The sequence below is a fragment of the Saimiri boliviensis genome, chromosome 2, assembly GCF_048565385.1.
Source record: "Saimiri boliviensis isolate mSaiBol1 chromosome 2, mSaiBol1.pri, whole genome shotgun sequence".
In the NCBI taxonomy this organism is placed as follows: Eukaryota; Metazoa; Chordata; class Mammalia; order Primates; family Cebidae; genus Saimiri; species Saimiri boliviensis.
In genome coordinates this window covers 233,194,821-233,214,339 of record NC_133450.1, presented here as the reverse complement: position 1 = coordinate 233,214,339, position 19,519 = coordinate 233,194,821, and the positions used below count along the sequence as shown (strand labels likewise).

General features: G+C 41.4%; 1 protein-coding gene across 1 annotated transcript in view; it reads right to left on the bottom strand.

Moving 5' to 3' along the window:
• The window catches only part of CENPP (centromere protein P), a 290,099-nt gene extending 270,668 nt beyond the window's left edge, over positions 1-19,431 (bottom strand). The window contains exons 1-3 of the mRNA XM_039475190.2: positions 19,026-19,431; positions 12,611-12,792; positions 5,983-6,071 (exon numbers count right to left, since the gene is read on the bottom strand). Coding sequence (XP_039331124.1) covers positions 5,983-6,071; positions 12,611-12,792; positions 19,026-19,132 — 378 coding nt within the window. The 5' untranslated portion in view covers positions 19,133-19,431. The remainder of the gene's footprint in view (positions 1-5,982; positions 6,072-12,610; positions 12,793-19,025) is intronic.
• Between the last annotated feature and the right edge of the window lie 88 nt (positions 19,432-19,519).

The window sequence follows — 19,519 nt, the reverse complement described above, 5'->3', positions numbered from 1 at the left end:
CAAGCCCCCACATGAATCTCAGCAGCACATTCCTTTCTACAATGGTCCATTTAATTTAAGCCCACAGTTTTCATTCTCCTCTACAACTGAAGGATTATGGGTAGAAGTGTTTAGGAAAAGGGTGCCATTAAGTTGGTACCTTTTTTTTTTTTTTTTTTTTTTTTTGAGACAGGGTTTTGCTCTGTTGCCCAGGCTAGAATGCTGTGGTTCAGTCACAGCTCATTGTAACCTTGAATTTGTGGGCTCAAGCAATCATCCTGCCTCAGCCTCCCAAGTGGCTAGGACTATATATGTGAGCCATCAAGCCTAGCTAATTTTTAATTTAAAAAAAAGAGACAGGGTCTCACTATGTTGCCCAGGCTGGCCTCTAATTCTAATTTCTCAAGCTATCTTCCTGCCTTGACTTCCCTCAGTGCTGGGATTACAGGTGTGAGCACCACACCCAGCCTAACTTTATAAAACTTATAAACCTCTCATGAACCACCCTGTATTGGATTTAAGTGTTTAGAATCAAATGTCATTAATATCAGAGAGACTCTCTTCGGAGCCTGTGATAAGTAGAATTGTATTCTCTTCTATTTAAAAATATTGCTTATTTTTGAATAATTTTGTTCATTTCATTGGGAATGAAATTATGGAAACAAACTTAACCTGCCACTTTCCCCACAAAGTCCTATCCATCTAATTTATTATGTTGCCTGGATTATGGAAGGCTGATAAATGTTAATTCTGATGGTCTTACAACTCTTGACAAACATAGTGCTGAGAACACCAGAAAGTAAATCTGGACAACAGAGCTCTATGTCCCAACCATGTTGGACAATAATAACTGCACAAACATGTGTACTCATTCAAACTCTGTGGATCCATTTACTTAAAAAATAATAGGGTTGACCTAGACAAACTGTAAGTCATCATTTTGTCCTGACATTCTATTAACATGATTTGAGGTCATGTTTAGTTCAAATATTTTATTAATATAACTTTATTAAAACAATATTCTATAAATTGAAGATTTTACTATTTAGATTACGTTTTAATTTTCAGATAGCTAAACCTCTCCCTCTAGTGGAAATTTTACTTTTAAAAAATGTTTTAGAACACACAAGGTTGCTGTGTTGTTTTTTTCTATCAGCCTTGACAGTAAAAATGTGCTCAGTATAGTATGTAAAATGGTAAAACTATTTTAGAAGGCAATTTGTCACTTTCAGAATTTAAAAGGACATTTCCTTTGACCTGGGAATTCTACTAGATATGTTTCTAAAGGCATACATACACAAGTTGGTAAAGAATATGCTAGAATTTGCCATTAAATAATAAAAATTTCAAAAAGTTTCCATCACCTTATTACATCAGAATTGTAAACAATAAAGAAAAATAAGATTGTTATTTGTTTTTCCTCCCCAAGTAAGGACTCTTGGTGCCCTCCTATACAACTGATTCCAAAATCCATGTTAATTCCAGATGTGTCTGTGATTTCTTCCAACACCTTATTTACCAGTCTGGTCTTCAAGAAGAATCCTAAAATCTAAAAGGCTCAGAGAGAAAGAATTCTTAACACAGCCAGGGAGAACACACTCTTTCTGTAGCACATTGTTAGTAAAACCAAGCAGTCCCAAAACATCTACATACTTTTAAACATGAACAATGACAACTCATGTCTCTTTAGAGATTCAGCAATTACGATGTCTTTTTTTTGTGTGTGTGAGAAAGAGTGTCTCACTCTGTCACCCAGGATGGAGTACAGTGGTGCAATCTGGGCTCACTGCAACCTCTGTCTCCAGGGGTTCAAGCGATTCTCCTGCCTCAGGGTCCATAGCAGCTGGGATTACAGATGCCCACCACCACTCCCAGCTAATTTTTTGTATTTTTAGTAGAGAAGGGGTTTCACGATGTTGGCCAGGCTGGTCTTGAACTCCGGATCCATCTGCCCCAGCCTCCCAAAGTGCTGGGACTACAGACATGAGCCACCGGGTCCAGCCTGGTTCTATATCTTTCAAAGAATATATCAACAGTTCCTCTCTTTAGATTTTTTTTCCTCCTGCATCCCCTAAAGCATGTAGGAAAGAAACTCCTAGTAGTCCCCTCTATTTATACTTTTTTCTTGCTCCAGTTTTTCACTAGCCATATGGCCAAGTATAATGAAGACTAAATTTCCAGCATCCTTTGCATCAGTTTGTTGGCCAATGGACTATAAGTGAAAATGCTGAGTGTTCAACTTCCAGAACGTGTTCTTTAAAAGAATAGGTGAGCCTTTGTTTGCCCAACCTCTTCCTGATACCTGAAATGCTAATGTGATCATTGAGCTAAGACTTGAAGCCATGTGTGGTTGATGGTAGACTCTGATGATCATAAACCCACCATATTGGCCCTAGAAAACATACAAGTTTACTTAAGTAATAGAGAAACATACTTCTAGTACCTTTATTTTTAAGTTTTCTTTCAGGCACAGCTCAAATGATTCTAATTCATTCAACATGTGAGCTAACAGTATAATCTCAGGCCATTACCAAACAGTCACAAAATTTTCAATCATGGTTTGGTGGCATGAGGATAAGAATATTTGCTTAAAATACTGTAGCCGGGCACGGCGGCTCAAGCCTGTAATCCCAGCACTTTGGGAGGCTGAGGCGGGTGGATCACGAGGTCAAGAGATCGAGACCATCCTGGTCAACATGGTGAAACCCCGTCTCTACTAAAAATACAAAAAGTTAGCTGGGCATGGTGGTGCGTGCCTGTAATCCCAGCTACTCAGGAGGCTGAGACAGGAGAATTGCCTGAACCCAGGAGGCGGAGGTTGCGGTGAGCCGAGATTGCGCCATTGCACTCCAGCCTGGGTAACAAGAGCGAAACTCCATCTTAAAAAAAAAAAAAAAATACTGTTGAGGTCTGGGTCAGTGCCAACACTGTCTGGTGGGAGGCAGACAGCAGCAGGGGTAGCAGGACCTAAGTGGCAGGACATCTACTGCTTGGCTTCTATCCTGTCTGTGCTGCCCTGGGGCAGCTACCCAGGCCCAGGAGGCCAAACCATGTGGTAGTTCATGCTGGGAATGACTCTGTTCAGGCAGCAGTCATTCTTCAGGAGCATATTACGTTATCACAAATGTCTTCTACACCATGACCTCATCCTTATTTGACTCAGGAAGGCATCAAATTATGAATTGATACTTCCCATCAGAGGTTTAAGGTGACTGAAGTATGCAACTTAAATAAAGTGAAGTGAAGATATTGCAGTCTATGTTGGATACTGTAGTCTTCTCAGGCCATAGCCCCACTAAGGAGCACATCAATCGATCTTAGGGTACAACCCATCCTGGAAGGTACAACTCCACTAAGCAGCTCATTCACCTCAATGTCAGAGGATAAATCTTTCCCTTTTCACTTGGATTTGTGGACAAGCCTCCCAAGGACAAGACTAATTTTGCCTACAGCCGAGCTTCTCTCCACATAACCCACAAGGCACCTGTGAAAGAGATGAACTCCTACAGCAGAAAAAGGCTGCAAGATCCCAAGGCTGCTAGGATTCCCCTGAGCAGTTTCCTGGACATACATACTAAAGTGCAGATGTTTTCAGTAATGGAACTGGACCACTGGATTATGATTCTACCAACCTGCCATGGGTTGCAGGCCTGGCCCATTAATGGATGCTGGCATACAGAAGTGCATTCAGTAGATTACCACTCTCAGATCAAGTTCACATCAGCCACAAAGAAAGAAAATATAGTTGGTCAGACTACAAAACCTTCTGCAATGGGACAACATCCAGGAATCCCTGTGCCACCTAAAGGAAAAGCCTGGGGTGCTGGCACAGGTTGTCCAGCCTAAATGATATCAGTCCATTTGGGTCCATTCTGTGCTTTAGTCTTCAGCAAATGATCTTTGTGGTCACGTGATATCACTTTGGTGATCTTGTACATCCCCAAGGCCTGGTGCCCATCTGGGAACAATGTCAGTTCCCTAGAGCCACATATCACCCATACCCCTGACACATGAACATGGTGAAATGTGTTTTGTATCCTGCTCAACTGGCCTTGGCAATGCTACACTGCACCTTTTCTTGGTCACTTTGGCAGTGTAAGAGAGATACTCTAAGATGAGTACAAGCTGGGAGCTTTGCCATCAAATGAGGGGGTCTATATAACCACCAGCCCATCCTCAGCCTGCCAGAGCCAGTAATGGCAAATGGAGATTTGGACTGCAAGAGAAGCAAAACATCCAAACCCAGATAACTGTACCAAATCCTTGGGACTAGTTAGGGAGTGGCTATATGACACAGAAGAAGGTAAGGTCCTGACTCCATGACCAACTCCTGTCTCATACAAAATGGGAAACTTGGGACTGTTTTTGTGGCTAAGGACACTGATGACAAGGATAAGGAATCCTGGCACATGACCCTGAATATAAGCAGGCAGCTTGTCCTTAGGACTCAGTTACAACAACTACTCTACACTACTCGTTAGCTATCTGACGAGCTGAGGCCAAGGTAACCTGACTGTCCTTCCCCGTTCTGTTCCTCATCTTTGCACATATTCCCTGTTGGCCCAACTGGCAAAACCGACTAGTTGAAACTGCGTTCTCCTTTTTCAATTGTTTCTCCGGCTTTCAGCTTTTCTTAGAGTCAGCCTTTGAAGGTGGCTGAGCCCTGTTCTGCTGCACGCTGGCCAGTGGGGCTACTTATTCTGTCTGCTTTTGCTTTCCTGTTTCCTGATATCATGTGAAGATCTTAGCCAAAGGGATCTTCCTCCCTCTGTGATGTCTCAGCAATCCAGTACAACATGCAAGATCATCCAGCCCCAAGGAGTATTCAGGTGGCTGTGGTCCCAGATGACCACAACCTCATGAGAGGCCCTCAGCAAGGACACTCAACTGAGGGAATCCAAAATTCCTGACCCACAGAAAATAGGTGAGATAATTAATAAATACAGTAATTCCTCCCTATCTGTGGTTCTACATCCACAGACTAACCAATTGCAGACCAAAAATATTTGAAAAAACAAAACAAAACTATAGACGTAGATGATTGCATCTGTACTGAACACATACAAATTGTTTTTCTCATCATTATTCCCTAAACAATATACTATAATAACTATTTCATAGCATTTACATTGTATTGGGTATTAGAAGTAATCTAAAGATGATTTAAAGTATAAAGAAGGATGTCTGTACATTATAGGCAAATACTACATCATTTTATATAAGGAACTTGAGTATCCGTGGATTTTGGTATTGCAGGAAGTCCTGGAACCAATCACTCACAGATACTGAGGGATGATTATATTTTTGGTGTGTGTGTGTGTGTGTGTGTGTGTGTGTGTGTGTGTGTGTGATAGGATCTAACTCTGTTACCCAGGCTCGAGTACAGTGGTGTAATCACAGCTCACTGTAGCCTTTACCTCCTAGGCTCAAGCGATCCTTCCACCTCAGCCTCGAGTAGCTGGGAGCACAGGTGTGTACCACCACGCCTGGCTAATTTTTTACTTTTTGGAGAGACAGGGTGTCACTATGTTGCCCAGGCTGATCTCACACTCCTGGGCACAAGCAATCCTCCCATTTTAGCCTCCCAAAATGCTGAGATTACAGGTGAAAGCCATCATGTTTGGCCTACTTTGGGTTAAGATGCTAAATGTTATGAAGATTGGTTGAGCAGCAATAGGTAACTAATAGATATTAGATGGCTGGCATATTACCTAACTACCCAGGACTATTCCTACAACCTCATGGGATTGCACTGGGAGCCCAGGAGCATCTTGCTACCTGTCCTTCAATAAAGCACCTATGGTTTTCATAACAATCCTACCATATGCAGTTGCTGGGCTATTAATACTTAAAATTTTGAAAATGTACCACTTTGTACAAAAGTGCTATGAGGGGGCCCTGGCTCATGAACTCCTCTTCAGCTCTACCACTGTTGAAGGCTGTGGGAATTGTTTATCTCATAGCGGAAGTATCTCTGTTATCACAACATGCTCCTTAACTTACCTGAATTTCCAGAATCTGAAATTCAAGTTGAAATGTAACCATGTGGCAATTTCCTGATAATCGGTGTCTCTGTAGAACTTTTCTTATACCTGTAAACCAGAAAAACAAATATTTTGTTTGTAAATCACCATTTTCTTCAAATGCCTATTATTTAATTTTGTGTGAATATCTACAATACTTTGGGTATATGTGTGAAAGTATGCATGAGTAATTACATTGAAAAACTCTGGAAAAATGTACACCAAATTGATTATCTTTGGAAAATAAAATTAACGACAACTTCTAATTCTAGTTTTCAACTATGCCCAAAAATTATGGCAAGAAGTAGAAATGTGGCAGGGCGCAGTGGCTCATGCTTGTAATCCCAGGACTTTGGGAGGCCACGGCAGGCAGATCACGAGGTCAAGAGATCGAGACCATCCTGGCCAACATGGTGAAACCCCGTCTCTACTAAAAATACAAAAATTAACTGGGCATGGTGGCGTGTGCCTGTATTCCCAGCTACTCAGGAGGCTGAGGCAAGAGAATTGCTTGAACCCAGGAGGTGGAGGTTGCAGTGAGCCGAGACTGCGACACTGCACTACGGCCTGGCACCTGGCAACAAAATGAGACTCTGTCTCAAAAAAAAAAAAAAAAGGAGAAATGTACTAGTATAGCCCTAGACAAATTTGAATCATGTTAACTGTTCAATGGTTATTTTTTAAACACTATCTAGTTCTTAAAGGCAGTAAATTGAATCCATGCGTTTATCTCTGCTATCTCTCAAACCTTCACCAAAATGACAGTGATAAATGATATTTTTGAGACATGACATGCATACATTTGAATGCATAAAATGCCCTGTTCTTAAGAATACAGCTCAATATTTTTTTTTACACATGTGGTTGTCCAGGTAACTACCACTCAGATAATGATACAGGAATTTTATAGAACCCATAAGGTTCCCTCATGTCCTTTCCCAGGGTATACCCTACCCACAAGAAGTAAGCAAGCACTATCCTGACTTTATGTAGTCATCTACTTTTGCTAATGATGTTATTTTTAGAAGGGCATGATTTTATAAGGATAAAGGGAACAGGAAAGATAAGAGAAATCTGATTTGGGAAGCTGGAAATCAGACAGATGAACTAGATAGCATATGAACAAGTAAAAGTGACCTGGTAGAGCCAGAAAAACTGAAACCCAAGCCAGCAAATGGGGAAACCCAGAAGCAAGCCCATTTACATAGCCGAATACCAGAAGAGTATTATGAATCAGCAGCATCAAGTACCTTTATGGGAGGTGGACCTGGGGCTCAAAATAGGAAGGCTGGTTAAAGATTTGTTCAATAAGCAGTTAGAAAAAAAGACAGAATGATACAAACTGACATTATTTGCCTCCTAATTAGATGTACCAGTAAGAACAAAACATCACTTTCATAGTTTTTCTGTCAAAATTGCACGGGAATGTCATTAAGAGGAAACCATCAGAAAAAAAAAAGAAATTGAAGAACAATGTATAATACAAGTGGTCTTTGAAGATGTCAATGTCATAAAAGACAGAATGCTGACCAGACTAGTGAGACTAAAGAGACATGACAACTAGGTGCAATGCCTAATCATGGATTACATGTGGAATTTTTTAAATAAATGGCTAAGGAAGACTCACAATTGTTGTCAGTTCTTCCCAACTTGATCTACACATTCAATGCAATCCAATCAAAATTCCAGCAAGTTATTTTCTGGATATTGACGAACTGATTATCAAATTTATGTGGACACAGAGCAAAAACTCAGAAAAGCCAGAACAATCTTCAAGAAACATAAAGTTTATGAACTTAGATGACCTGATTTAGAGACTTACTATAAAGCTACAGTAATCAAGACAGTATGGTATTAGTGAAAGAGTAGACAAATAGGTCAACAGAACAGAAGAGAAAGTCCAGAAATGGGGTCACACAGATATAGTCAAATGATCTTTGACAAAGGAGCAAAAACAATTCAATGGAGAAAGGATAGTCTTTTCAACAAAAGGGGCTGGAACAACTCAACATCCCCATGCAAAACAGACACTGACTTAATAACTTTCACAAAAATTAACTTAAAATATATCACAGATCTAAATATAAAATACAAAACGATAAAACTCCTAGAAGATACTATAGGAGAAAATCTAGATGATCTTGGGCTTTGCACATAAAAACAAATGTGCCAAAAATGCAGTAAAGAAAAAATGCAGGCCGGGCGCAGTGGCTCAGGCCTGTAATCCCAGCACTCTGGCAGGCCGAGGCGCGTGGATCACAAGGTCAAAAGATCAAGACCATCCTGGTCAACATGGTGAAACTCCGTCTCTACTAAAAATACAAAAAATTAGCTGGGCATGGTGGCGCGTGCCTGTAATCCCAGCTACTCGGGAGGCTGAGGCAGGAGAATTGCCTGAACCCAGGAGGCGGAGGTTGCGGTGAGCCCAGATCGCGCCATTGCACTCCAGCCTGGGTAACAAGAGCGAAACTACGTCTCAAAAAAAAAGAAAAAGAAAAAGAAAAAAATGCAAATGGAATCCTGGAAATATAGAGCAATCACTTTATTTTGCACACAAGAAATCAGGCCCAGAGAGACTTATTATTCTGTCCAATATCCAGACTTGATTTTTTCTTTACGTCCAGGCTTTCTTTATGGATGAACACTATGCATATATAAATTGCATGCAAATATATAGCATGATAAATTTTCAGTTCAGTACTTTTTAACTTGAACACACTGGTTTTTATTTTATTTTATCTTTAAGATGGAGTCTCGCTCTGTCGCCCAGGCTGGAGTGCAGTGGCACCATCTCTGCTCATTGCAACCTCTGCCTCCTGGGTTCAAGCGATTTTCCTGCCTCAGCTTCCTGGCAGCTGGGACTACAGGTGTCCCCCACCATGCTAATTTTTGTATTTTTGGTACGGACAGGGTTTCATCACATTGGCCAGGCTGGACTCAAACTCCTGATCTCAAGTGATCCACCTGCCTTGGTTTCCCAAAGCACTGGGACCACAGGTGTGAGCCAATGCGCCCAGCTTTTTTTTTTTTTTTTTTTTTTTTTTTTTTGAGACAGGGTCTTGTTTTGTCACCAAGGCTACAGCGCAATGGTGCAGTCTCAGGTCTCTGTAACCTCCACCTCCCAGCTTCAAGCCATTCTTCTGCTACAGCCTCCCAAGCAGCTGGGACTACAGGCACGCACCACCACATCCAGCTAATTTTTCTATTTTTAGTAGAGACGAGGTTTTACCATGTTAGCCAGGCTGGTTCTGACCTCAAGTGATCCACCTACTTGAGCCTCCCAAAGTGCTGGATTACAGGCGTGAATCACCATACCTGGCCTGATTTTTATTTTAAAATAATGAGTAAGGGTGTATTTTTAACAAAGTTTACAGATAGCAGAAGAGGATGAGTCCTTCAAGACAATCAATCCACGTATCAGGCCCATTCACATATTTTTAACAATATGCATTTAAAGCTAATCAAAAGACAAGAATAAAAATTGTAAATTAAAAAACTATTCTCATTACTTTGCAGTAACACTTAATTTGGACTCCAAACTCCATTACTTAATTTGTAAACTGACTCTTTTGGAACCAAAATGGAGAATATTTAAAAGAATCGGGCCGGGCGCGGTGGCTCAAGCCTGTAATCCCAGCACTTTGGGAGGCCGAGGCGGGTGGATCACGAGGTCGAGAGATCGAGACCATCCTGGTCAACAAGGTGAAACCCCGTCTCTACTAAAAATACAAAAAGTTAGCTGGGCATGGTGGTGCGTGCCTGTAATCCCAGCTACTTAGGAGGCTGAGGCAGGAGAATTGCCTGAGCCCAGGAGGCGGAGGTTGCGGTGAGCCGAGATCGCGCCATTGCACTCCAGCCTGGGTAACAAGAGCGAAACTCCGTCTCAAAAAAAAAAAAAAAAAAAGAATCATCGTAAGTACTAAAGCAAATTCCAAAAAAAAAAAAGAATTCTAAAAATGTACAGAGAAATAAAGCATAGCTGCAATAAAGTATTAGTTATGACTGAATAATGATAAACAATACTTTGGAATGATGGAAATCAAGATAATTTGATTACTTAGCTTTGGCTATTCATTAATATGCCACAGAAACTGTGTCTAACCAAGTAATAGCTATGGCAAAAGATAATGGCTTCAAATAGCTATTTGTCTTTCCAATAGCACCTGGCCAAGTATCCAGGCCAGACACAGTAATTATTTGATTAATTAAAGATCTGATGGCATCATGTGTCACCAAACACATCCACTAAATCAAACTGTATTGTTCCCAGTTTAATAGATTTAAAATCTGTCAAAATATAGTATTATTATTAGAAATATCATTGGAACAATGCTGTATCACTTCTGTTTGGAACAACTATTCACTTTTGCCTGGTAACTTTTTTCTGTGTTACAACAAACAGCTATTGTGACATAAGAAAATAGTCTTCGACGACAAGGCTTTCAAGCATTTTTGACCTGTGAAGCCTAACAACTGTTTAACTTCTTTATGAAATTATACAATTCTTGTGAAAAAGAGAACAAGAAACATCTGAAAACCAGTGACACCAGCACTGCATTGTAAAATGGCTTATTCTGACAGGACTCTTTCATGTATAGATTACATTACATATGACTGCTACTTTCAGTCTTTATTGTTATTTTCCTGTTCAAAATATTTTTCTTACACTGGGCACAGTGGCTCAGGCCTGTAATCCCAGCACTTTGGGAGGCCAATTAGAGCAGATCACCTGAGGTCAGGAGTTCGAGACCGGCCTGGCCAACATGGTGAAACCTAATTTTTACTAAAAACATAAAAATTACTCAGGCATGGTGGCGCATGCCTGTAATCCCAGCTACTCAGGAGGCTGAGGCAGGAGAATCACTTGAACCCAAGAGGTGGAGGTTGCAGGGAGCCAAGATCACGCCACTGCACTCCAGCCTAGCAGAGCAAAACTCCATCTCAAAAAACAAACAAAAATGAAAAAGGAACAAAAAAATAAAAAACAAAATATTTTTCTTCCAGTACCATTACTCTTGCCAAACTACTTCACAATTCATTTCAAGAAATTCCTACAACCACATAGATTTCTGGCTTTAAAATGATATTTCTTGTTTACAATTTTTATATTTTTCTAAGTTTTCTAAAATGAGCACATATTACTCACAGACAGAAAAAAAGCATTTTAACTCTTGTGATGTCCCTGTCTGAAATCTCCCATTCAAAGCACATTAGCTTTGTCAAGACTCTATGCCTAATCTTCATGTTGAGACTTTTTTTTTTTTTGAGACGGAGTTACGCTCTTGTTACCCAGGCTGGAGTGCAATGGCGCGATCTCGGCTCACCGCAACCTCTGCCTCCTGGGTTCAGGCAATTCTCCTGCCTCAGCCTCCTGAGTAGCTGGGATTACAGGCATGCGCCACCATGCCCAGCTATTTTTTTTGTATTTTTAGTAGAGATGGGGTTTCACCATGTTGACCAGGATGGTCTCGATCTCTCGGCCTCGTGATCCACCTGCCTCGGCCTCCCAAAGTGCTGGGATTACAGGCTTGAGCCACCGCGCCCGGCCCATGTTGAGACTTTTAAGCTAGTAAAAGTCTTATACCTGGCCTATCCTCATTCCCTATTCTCTCTGCATTCCATCTCTTCCCTTCAAGTAATTTAAGTCTCCAAATTTCATCACTCTGTTTCTATATATAATTCCATTACCCTACAGTGGCTGCCAAAGACACTCTAAGGTTATTCTCCCTCTCCCCTGTCATGAGGGTTATTTGCACTGGAAAAGTCAGGAAGCACACCAAAAATGATTTCTGCTTTTGGGAATGTTATTCTTGACCAACCAAAGTTTTTGACATCCACTTGCACAGCCGAAGTAGCTCCCCCTTATCTCTTAGTGCATCACAGATCTTTGGCAATAAAATCTAGTCATTGGGACCAGAAATTTTCCTTCTAGCAAAAGGTCTATCTGCTAAAACATTTATCTTGGCAGCTTTCATGTCAGTGCTGAACAACTCCTAAGATTTATAAATTAATGGTGCTGTTGTTCTTATAATAATTATTCATTTATCACTATTTACTTGACTATTAAGGTACTTAATTATAGAAACTGTGCCTGTTCTTTACTATTTATCTCAGATAGCTTTTTTTTTTTTTTTTTTTTTTTTTTGAGGCGGAGTCTTGCTCTGCCCCCTAGGCTGGAGTGCCATCCATGGCACAATCTCAGCTCACTTCAACTTCTATCTCCCGGGTTCAACCAATTCTCCTGGGTCAGACACCCAAGTAGCTGAGATTACAGGTGCCCACCACCACATCCAGCTAATTTTCGTATTTTTAGTAGAGACAGAGCTTTGCCATGTTGGCTAGGCTGGTTTCGAACTTCTGACCTCAGATGATCTGCCCACCTGGGTCTCCCAAAAGCTGGGATTGCAGGCATGAGCCATGGGGCCCAGACCAGGCAGCTTTTGAACACTGTGATGTTCAAAAGATATGTGAGTAAACAGGTTTACCACAACCATACTTTCAAATACTTACCTTGTAGAATTTCAATTCAATATTATGACAACCAATATCTTATGCATAATAAGGTAAGCTTCGATACTATGCCTAAATTGATTTTAAAAAATGCTTACTCTTTTCTGTCATCTCAGTGCCTGTTAGGTCTTCGGTCTGCTTGGAGTAATTTCTTATATTGATGCCAGTAAGCGTACTTAGAAATGAAAGTTCTGATTCTAAATGTCCAAGCTGACTTTTCAGATCTTTTGAAGACTTCCATCCTTCCGAATTGAATTGATGTATTGCTTGGAAAGATTTTCTAAAAAGCAAATATCAAAAATAATCACTCCAATTACTAAACATGTTTCATATATCTAATATCCCGATTTTCCTCAATTTGTCCCTCTTACTCTCTTCCCATTAAGTCACCTTCCCCCATTTAAAAAAAAAAAAAAAACAGAATTTTCTCAAAACCATTGTGGCTTTGAGAAAGCCACAATCTTTCTTTTTTTCCTTTTTTTAAACCACCACAATCTTTTTTTTTCTTTTTTTAAAGAGATGGGGTGTCACATTATCACCCAGGCTGAAGTATAGTGGTGCAACACAGTGGACTGCAGCCTTGAATTCCTGGGCTCAAAGGATCCTCCTGAGTAGCTGGGACCACAGGTGTGCCACTGTGACTAGCTAATTTTTTTTCCTTTTTGTAGAGACAGGGTCTTGCTTTATTATCCAGGCTGGTCTTGAACGCCTGGCTTCGATCAATCCTTCTGCGTCAGCCTCCCAATGTGCTGGATTACAGGTATGAGCCACCATGCCTAGCCCACAATCTTTAATTTCAACAAAAAACAAATGTAATCAAATTATTCTTCAAAATTTCCACATATTAGAAACAACTTTAAAATAATTTATAATAGGAGTACTTTGCAAAATTACAATGCAAGTTCTAACCCATGAAATTCCAACCTAAATGTCTGATATACCAAGACCTCTCAAATTATTTTAAAAGCTGTCTTGAAATTAAAAAATAAAATCAATTAGCTAACTTTAATTTCTAAAAGTAAATATCATAGAACACTTTATACTAAGAAAGAGATTTCTCGGCCAGGCACGGTGGCTCATGCCTATAATCCCAGCACTTTGGGAGGCCGAGGCAGGTGGATCACCAGGTCAAGAGATCGAGGCCATCCTGGTCAACATGGTGAAACCCCGTCTCTCCAAAAAAAAAAAAAGAAAGGAAGAAAGAGATTTCTCAGAAAAAGGAAATAGCAAATCTCTTTTTTTTTTTGAGATGGAGTTTCGCTTTTGTTACCAGGCTGGAGCACAATGGCGTGACCTCGGCTCACCGCAACCTCTGCCTTCTGGGTTCAGGCAATTATCCCGCCGCAGTCTCCTGAGTAGCTGGGATTACAGGCACGCGCCACCATTCCCAGCTAATTTTTTATATTTTTAGTAGAGACGGGGTTTCACCATGTTGAACAGGATGGTCTCGATCTCTTGACCTCGTGATCCACCCGCCTCGGCCTCCCAAAGTGCTGGGATTACAGGCTTGAGCCACCGTGCCCAGCTGAAATAGCAAATCTCTTTAAACAGCATTATAGCCAGATATTCTTCATTGAAAACATATAAATCTATTTTCCTAGAGAAAAAGAATGAAATTTTAGTTGGCTGGGCACAGTGGCTCCTCCCTGTAATCCCAGCACTTTGGGAAGCCAAGGCAGATGGATCATTTGAGGTCAGGAGTTCAAGACCAGCCTGGCCAACATGGTGAAACCCTGTTTCTACTAAAAATACAAAAAATTAGCCAGACGTGGTGGTAGGCGCCTGTAATCCCAGCTACCTGGGAGGTTGAAGCAGGAGAATTGCTTGAATCCGGTAGGCAGAGGTTGCAGTGAGCAGAAATCACACCACTGCACTCCAGCCTGGGCAACAAAGTAAGACTCCGTCTCAAAAAAAAAGGGCAACATTTAAAATTTAAATTTTTTTTAAAAAAAGAAATTTTAGTTAATAATTGCACTAGATGCTATCTTATTTTTTTGTCATCCATCATTTCCTTTAAACACTCTGCTACATTCTACACTGCTGACTGTTCCTGCCAGCTTAAAACATCCCTTCCTTGGATCCTTGGGCATAATTATCCCAATTCTCATTTGATATCTTGGGTCAGTTTCTTATCTCCAACATTAGAGGAAAACCCTAACACTCTTACCTCTGCTGTACTAAATATGTATTCTTTCATTCTGTAGGAACATCAAATGATTAGCTTTAGCCTCTCTATGCCGCTAACTCTTAAAATATACCTCTAACCATATATCTCTTCTTCCTGCAAGGTAGATGCTGCTTGATATCACACCAAATGGTTTCTCTCGGAATCTCCTTTTCCTCTAAATTACCCTACATTTGTTAATAACAAAATCTTTCCCTTGGTATGTCAGGCTCTATACCTTCGAAGATATCCTTGGCTCCTTCACTTGCCTGACATCTGGACTGTCATCCTTTCTGCTCCCTCACATAACTATTCTCTTTCCTATTTCTAATTCTACTACATTAGCCAATGCTCTTATGCTCTTATACCATGTCTATAGGGAATAATCTAACTCCACATTTTTCACACTGAGAATCCAAGACTTAATAAAGTCTGTAACATTTTTTTCAAATTTTGTTTTAATGCTAATTTAAAATGTAAATGTAAGTGTATTCTGTATCATGAAACTACCACAGCCTCTTTTGCATTTGTCATCATAGAAGGATGCCCCCACAAATTACTTTAAACATAGAAGTCAAATAAAAAAGAACAGATTGGGCACAGTGACTCACTCCTGTAATCTCAGCACTTTGGGAGGCTGAGGCAGCCCAGGAGTTTGAGACCAATCTGAACAACATGGCAAAACCCCATGTCTACCAAAAAATAAATAAATAAATAAATTAGCTGGGTGTAATAGCAGGTGCCATCCCTTAGGGCCAACTACTGGGCTCGTGGAGGGTCACTGAGGCAGGACAATTGCTTGAGCATGGGAGGCAGAGGCTGCAGTGAGTAATGAGCATGCCACTGCATTTCAGCCTGGGAAACAGAGTGAGACCCTGTCTCAAAAAAGAAAAAGAAAGAGAGAGAGAGAAAGAGAAAGAGAGAGAGAGAAGGAAGGGAGTGAGGGAGGGAAGGAATAGAAAAGAGAAAAAAGAACAGAGATAATCTTCATATATAAATGATGAGCTCTTGACAAGTGAACACCAAATGTCACAGCAAGCTATGAATGAAAATTTCAGGGTATTTCTAATAGAGCAAAGTGGTAAGAGAACCAAGTCATCATTAAAGGATAGATACGCAGAACTCAAAAAAGAACCTGCAGTTGTCAGAGTGGCCAGCAGGGAGTTAGTGTTTAATACGTATGGTGTTTCAGTTTGGGGTGATGAAAAGTTTCTAAAGATGGGCAGTGGTGATGGTTGCACAACAATGTGCATGTGTTTAATGCCACTGAGCTATACACTTAAAAATGGTTAAAGTTGGCCAGGTGCGGTGGCTCACACCTGTAATTCCAGTATTTTGGGAGGCCGAGGCAGGTGGATCACGAGGTCAGGAGTTCAAGACCACCTTGACCAACATGATGAAACCCTATCTCTACTAAAAATACAAAAATTAGCTGGGCATGGTGGTACGTGCTTGTAATCCCAGCTACTCAGGAGGCTGAGGTAAGAGAATTGCTTGAACCTGGGAGGCGAAGGTTGCAGTAAGCAGAGATCATGCCACTGCACTCCAGCCTGGGCAACAGAGCAAGACTCCATCTCAAAAAAAAAAAGTAAATCTTATGTATATTTTGCCACAAAAAGAAACTCTGCATATTCTTACTCATAGCAGCTATTTAGTTTGAGCAAAATATTGGTGTATTTCAACTAATTGTTAGTTTTAGTTAATTTGGGTTCCTTTGAATTTTATTCATTTTGTGGTTTTATTATTTGTAAGTTTGTCTCAGTAGCATAAAAATTTTTTGTAAAAATTAGGAGTTCACAAGAAAGTTTTCTCTTTTAAAAAGAATTTATACATGAGTTTCAAGGTCAATAGTCCACTAATCAGTGCTAGTTACTATTATAAGGCAAGTACTCTTCTAAATGAACTACATATATTAACTCAATTAGTCCTCACAGCAACCCAAAAACTTGGGTATAATTTTACCAAGGAAAAAACTGAAGCATGAAAAGGGGAGCTCATTTAACCAAGATCACTCAGCCAACAGCAGAAACAGGATTTGAAGGCAGGCAACTTGGCTCCACAGTGTGGATACATGGATATAGCTGAATAATTTATCTCCAATTTTCCTGCCTCCAGTCAATCCAACCACTTATAATTACTCTAATAAACAGCTAAGTACATAGGTCCCAATCTTCCTTCTCCGCTACAGTGAAAAGAAACCTCATGTTAAATCCAAACACCCTGGACTGACATTTAATGTCTCTCACAATCTGGACTCTTTCCAACATAACCACTGACAAGTCCCAGATTATATAAATAAAATCCTACCCCATCCTCACAGTAAACCGAACCGACTCCCTCTTGGCCAAGGCAAACCCCAAAGAAACCTTAAAAACTCAGTTCTCAACCAAGATAGGAAGGGAGGTCAGACACACCTCGTTATAACCCTTCTCATTTGGGGTTTAGACACAACTGACCAGCATTAATGTTAAAATAGAGATAGTAAGTGTTGCAGAACAGACTCTGTGGCAATAAGCTACCAAATGATAAACAAGACCTAAGGCCATGCCAGGCACAGGTTAAGTCACACACCCCCTCCACTTGAAAGAATGAACTATGTTATAACTGCCACAGTTTTTTTTTTTCCCTCTAGTGGCTAAATAAGCCCTGGCCTCCAGATAAGCAATATAAAAATAATTGCAGGTCATCCACAACCAGATGCTAACTGACTCCTCTGTTACACAGCTTTGATACGACAAGAGACTTCCAAAATTTTCTTCTGATAAGATCACCAACCATGGACTCTTAAATCATGTACACAGGCTGTGTGCTTAAGTACCTTTGCTTCCCTCCTTCACCTTTCGACGTACAGGGCCTAATTGTAATGCATTTAAATGTTAAGTCTGCTCCCCAAAATGAACATGAGATGCATGTAACATGCATGTTTATTCAGTACACGTGAGCACATCTCCCTTCATGAATATTCATAGCTCCTCCTATGACCTGTTGAATATGTATACTCAGCCCACTCCTCCAGCGTAAATCCCTGCCCCAACCCCACCTCCTTCAAAGTGCCTGCCTTTCCGCTTTGGCTGAGGCTAAGCTTCCCAGCTTGTCAGGATGGCCACTTTGCAGGCTGTAACCCTTCATAAGAAATAATCTCTTTAAATTTGCAGATCTCATGATCTTTCAGTTTACACTACTCTACCATATGGACTAATAAAATCTTGTCGCCAGTAAAGAAACCACTTTTCTCCAGTTCTTAAACTTCAAAGTGTGCAAACAAATCATCTGTCAGAGCAGGGTATCTTTTTTAAATGCAGATTCTGATTCAGTAGGTCAGGATGTCGCTCTAATAAACTGCCAGGTGATACTAAAGCCTCCCATCTGTGGAGCACACCTCAGTTAGCAAGGGTCTCTAATACATTTACTCTCATTTGTGGAAGTGCAGGTGTGTGCCCTGTTCACCTGTTTCCTCTTTTACCAGTCACAGCTTCCTCTACTTTCAGGACCGAATGCCGACATTTTCTGTAGATCTCCTCCTCCTCCCTATTTTCTACCAATTCTTCTCCAGTTAGCTCAGGAAAATCTCATTCTCTCTGCATGAATGTCAAATTAGTCTTGACTCAAAACATGAAGACAGTTAATTTCGAGTACATTCCATGTTTGAGATGATGACACATAATTACGGTTGCAGAGCTTTTCGCTCCCTCTCCTTCAGTAAACGAAAACTGCCTGGACTTTGGAGTTAGATTTTTGGGTCCCTATCCATCTCTGACAATTCCTTTCTCTGGAACCTTGGACAAGCTACCTAACTTCTCTGTGCCTCAGTTTCTTCAACTATAAAACATGGCTAACAATAGCACCTACCTCAGAGGAATGTCAAATTCTCCTACAGGATATATTAAATATTTTTCTTTGTATCAACTTAGTATTTTACCAAGTTATTTTTAAAGGAATTTTTATGGCATTATCGTAAACAAAAAGTATCACTTGCCATGGTTAGCTGAGCCATAAAAACAAATGCCATGAAACCAAACGGAGTTACGATATTAAATCCCAACTAGAGATACCTCTGGATACTGGAGGCGGGATTACCCAGCTAGAGACATAGTCAAGACTTTCTCCTTGTCAGTCGTCCACACAGACGACTGCGATTAAAAGAGTTAATACTCTGCAATGCGTTTACAACAGGGCGCCGTACGCGCTGCTCCCAACTCCAGGCCATCATCATGACAGGATCAATGCCGGTTCATGCCCACATTCTGGGGCTGGGAGTAGGACACCCGGGATGTCTGCGGAGATTCGCCGGCCTGGCCTGGGACCCCTGGCCGGCGGGCCCTGAAGGACTTGGGGGGGGGGCCACGTACTGGACTCGGGACTTCTCTTCCCAGGGCGCTGGCGGGTCCTCACTCGCTCGCCGCAGGGCCGCGATCTCAGCTTGCAAGGCGCGCACCTCGGCCAGTTCGGCGTCCATGACGCGTTGCTGACCGGAGCCGCTGTCACTCTGACCCGCGCGTTTCACCTGCGCTTCAAGCCTCCCGCGCGCTCCCGGCGCGGACCATCCCAGAGCTCACGCGGAGGGGAGGCGGGAGAGCCACGCGTGACTCCCGCGGCCCTGCGCGTCCAACTCCTTGCTAGCACGAGAACCCGGGTCCTCGACGTCCCTGCACACGTTTTTCTGGACGTCTAAGCAGTGGCTGCACTTTCGGGAGAGCGCGTTCTTTGCTACTCCAAGCCCAAGGGCTCCGCTGCCCACCCCCGCCAGCAGCCTTGGAGCCGCCCGGCCGCGTGCGTCACTAAAGAGGCAGTGCTGGGATCACGTGGAGAGGAGTGCCTCTTTATTTCCCCCCCCCCCCCCTTC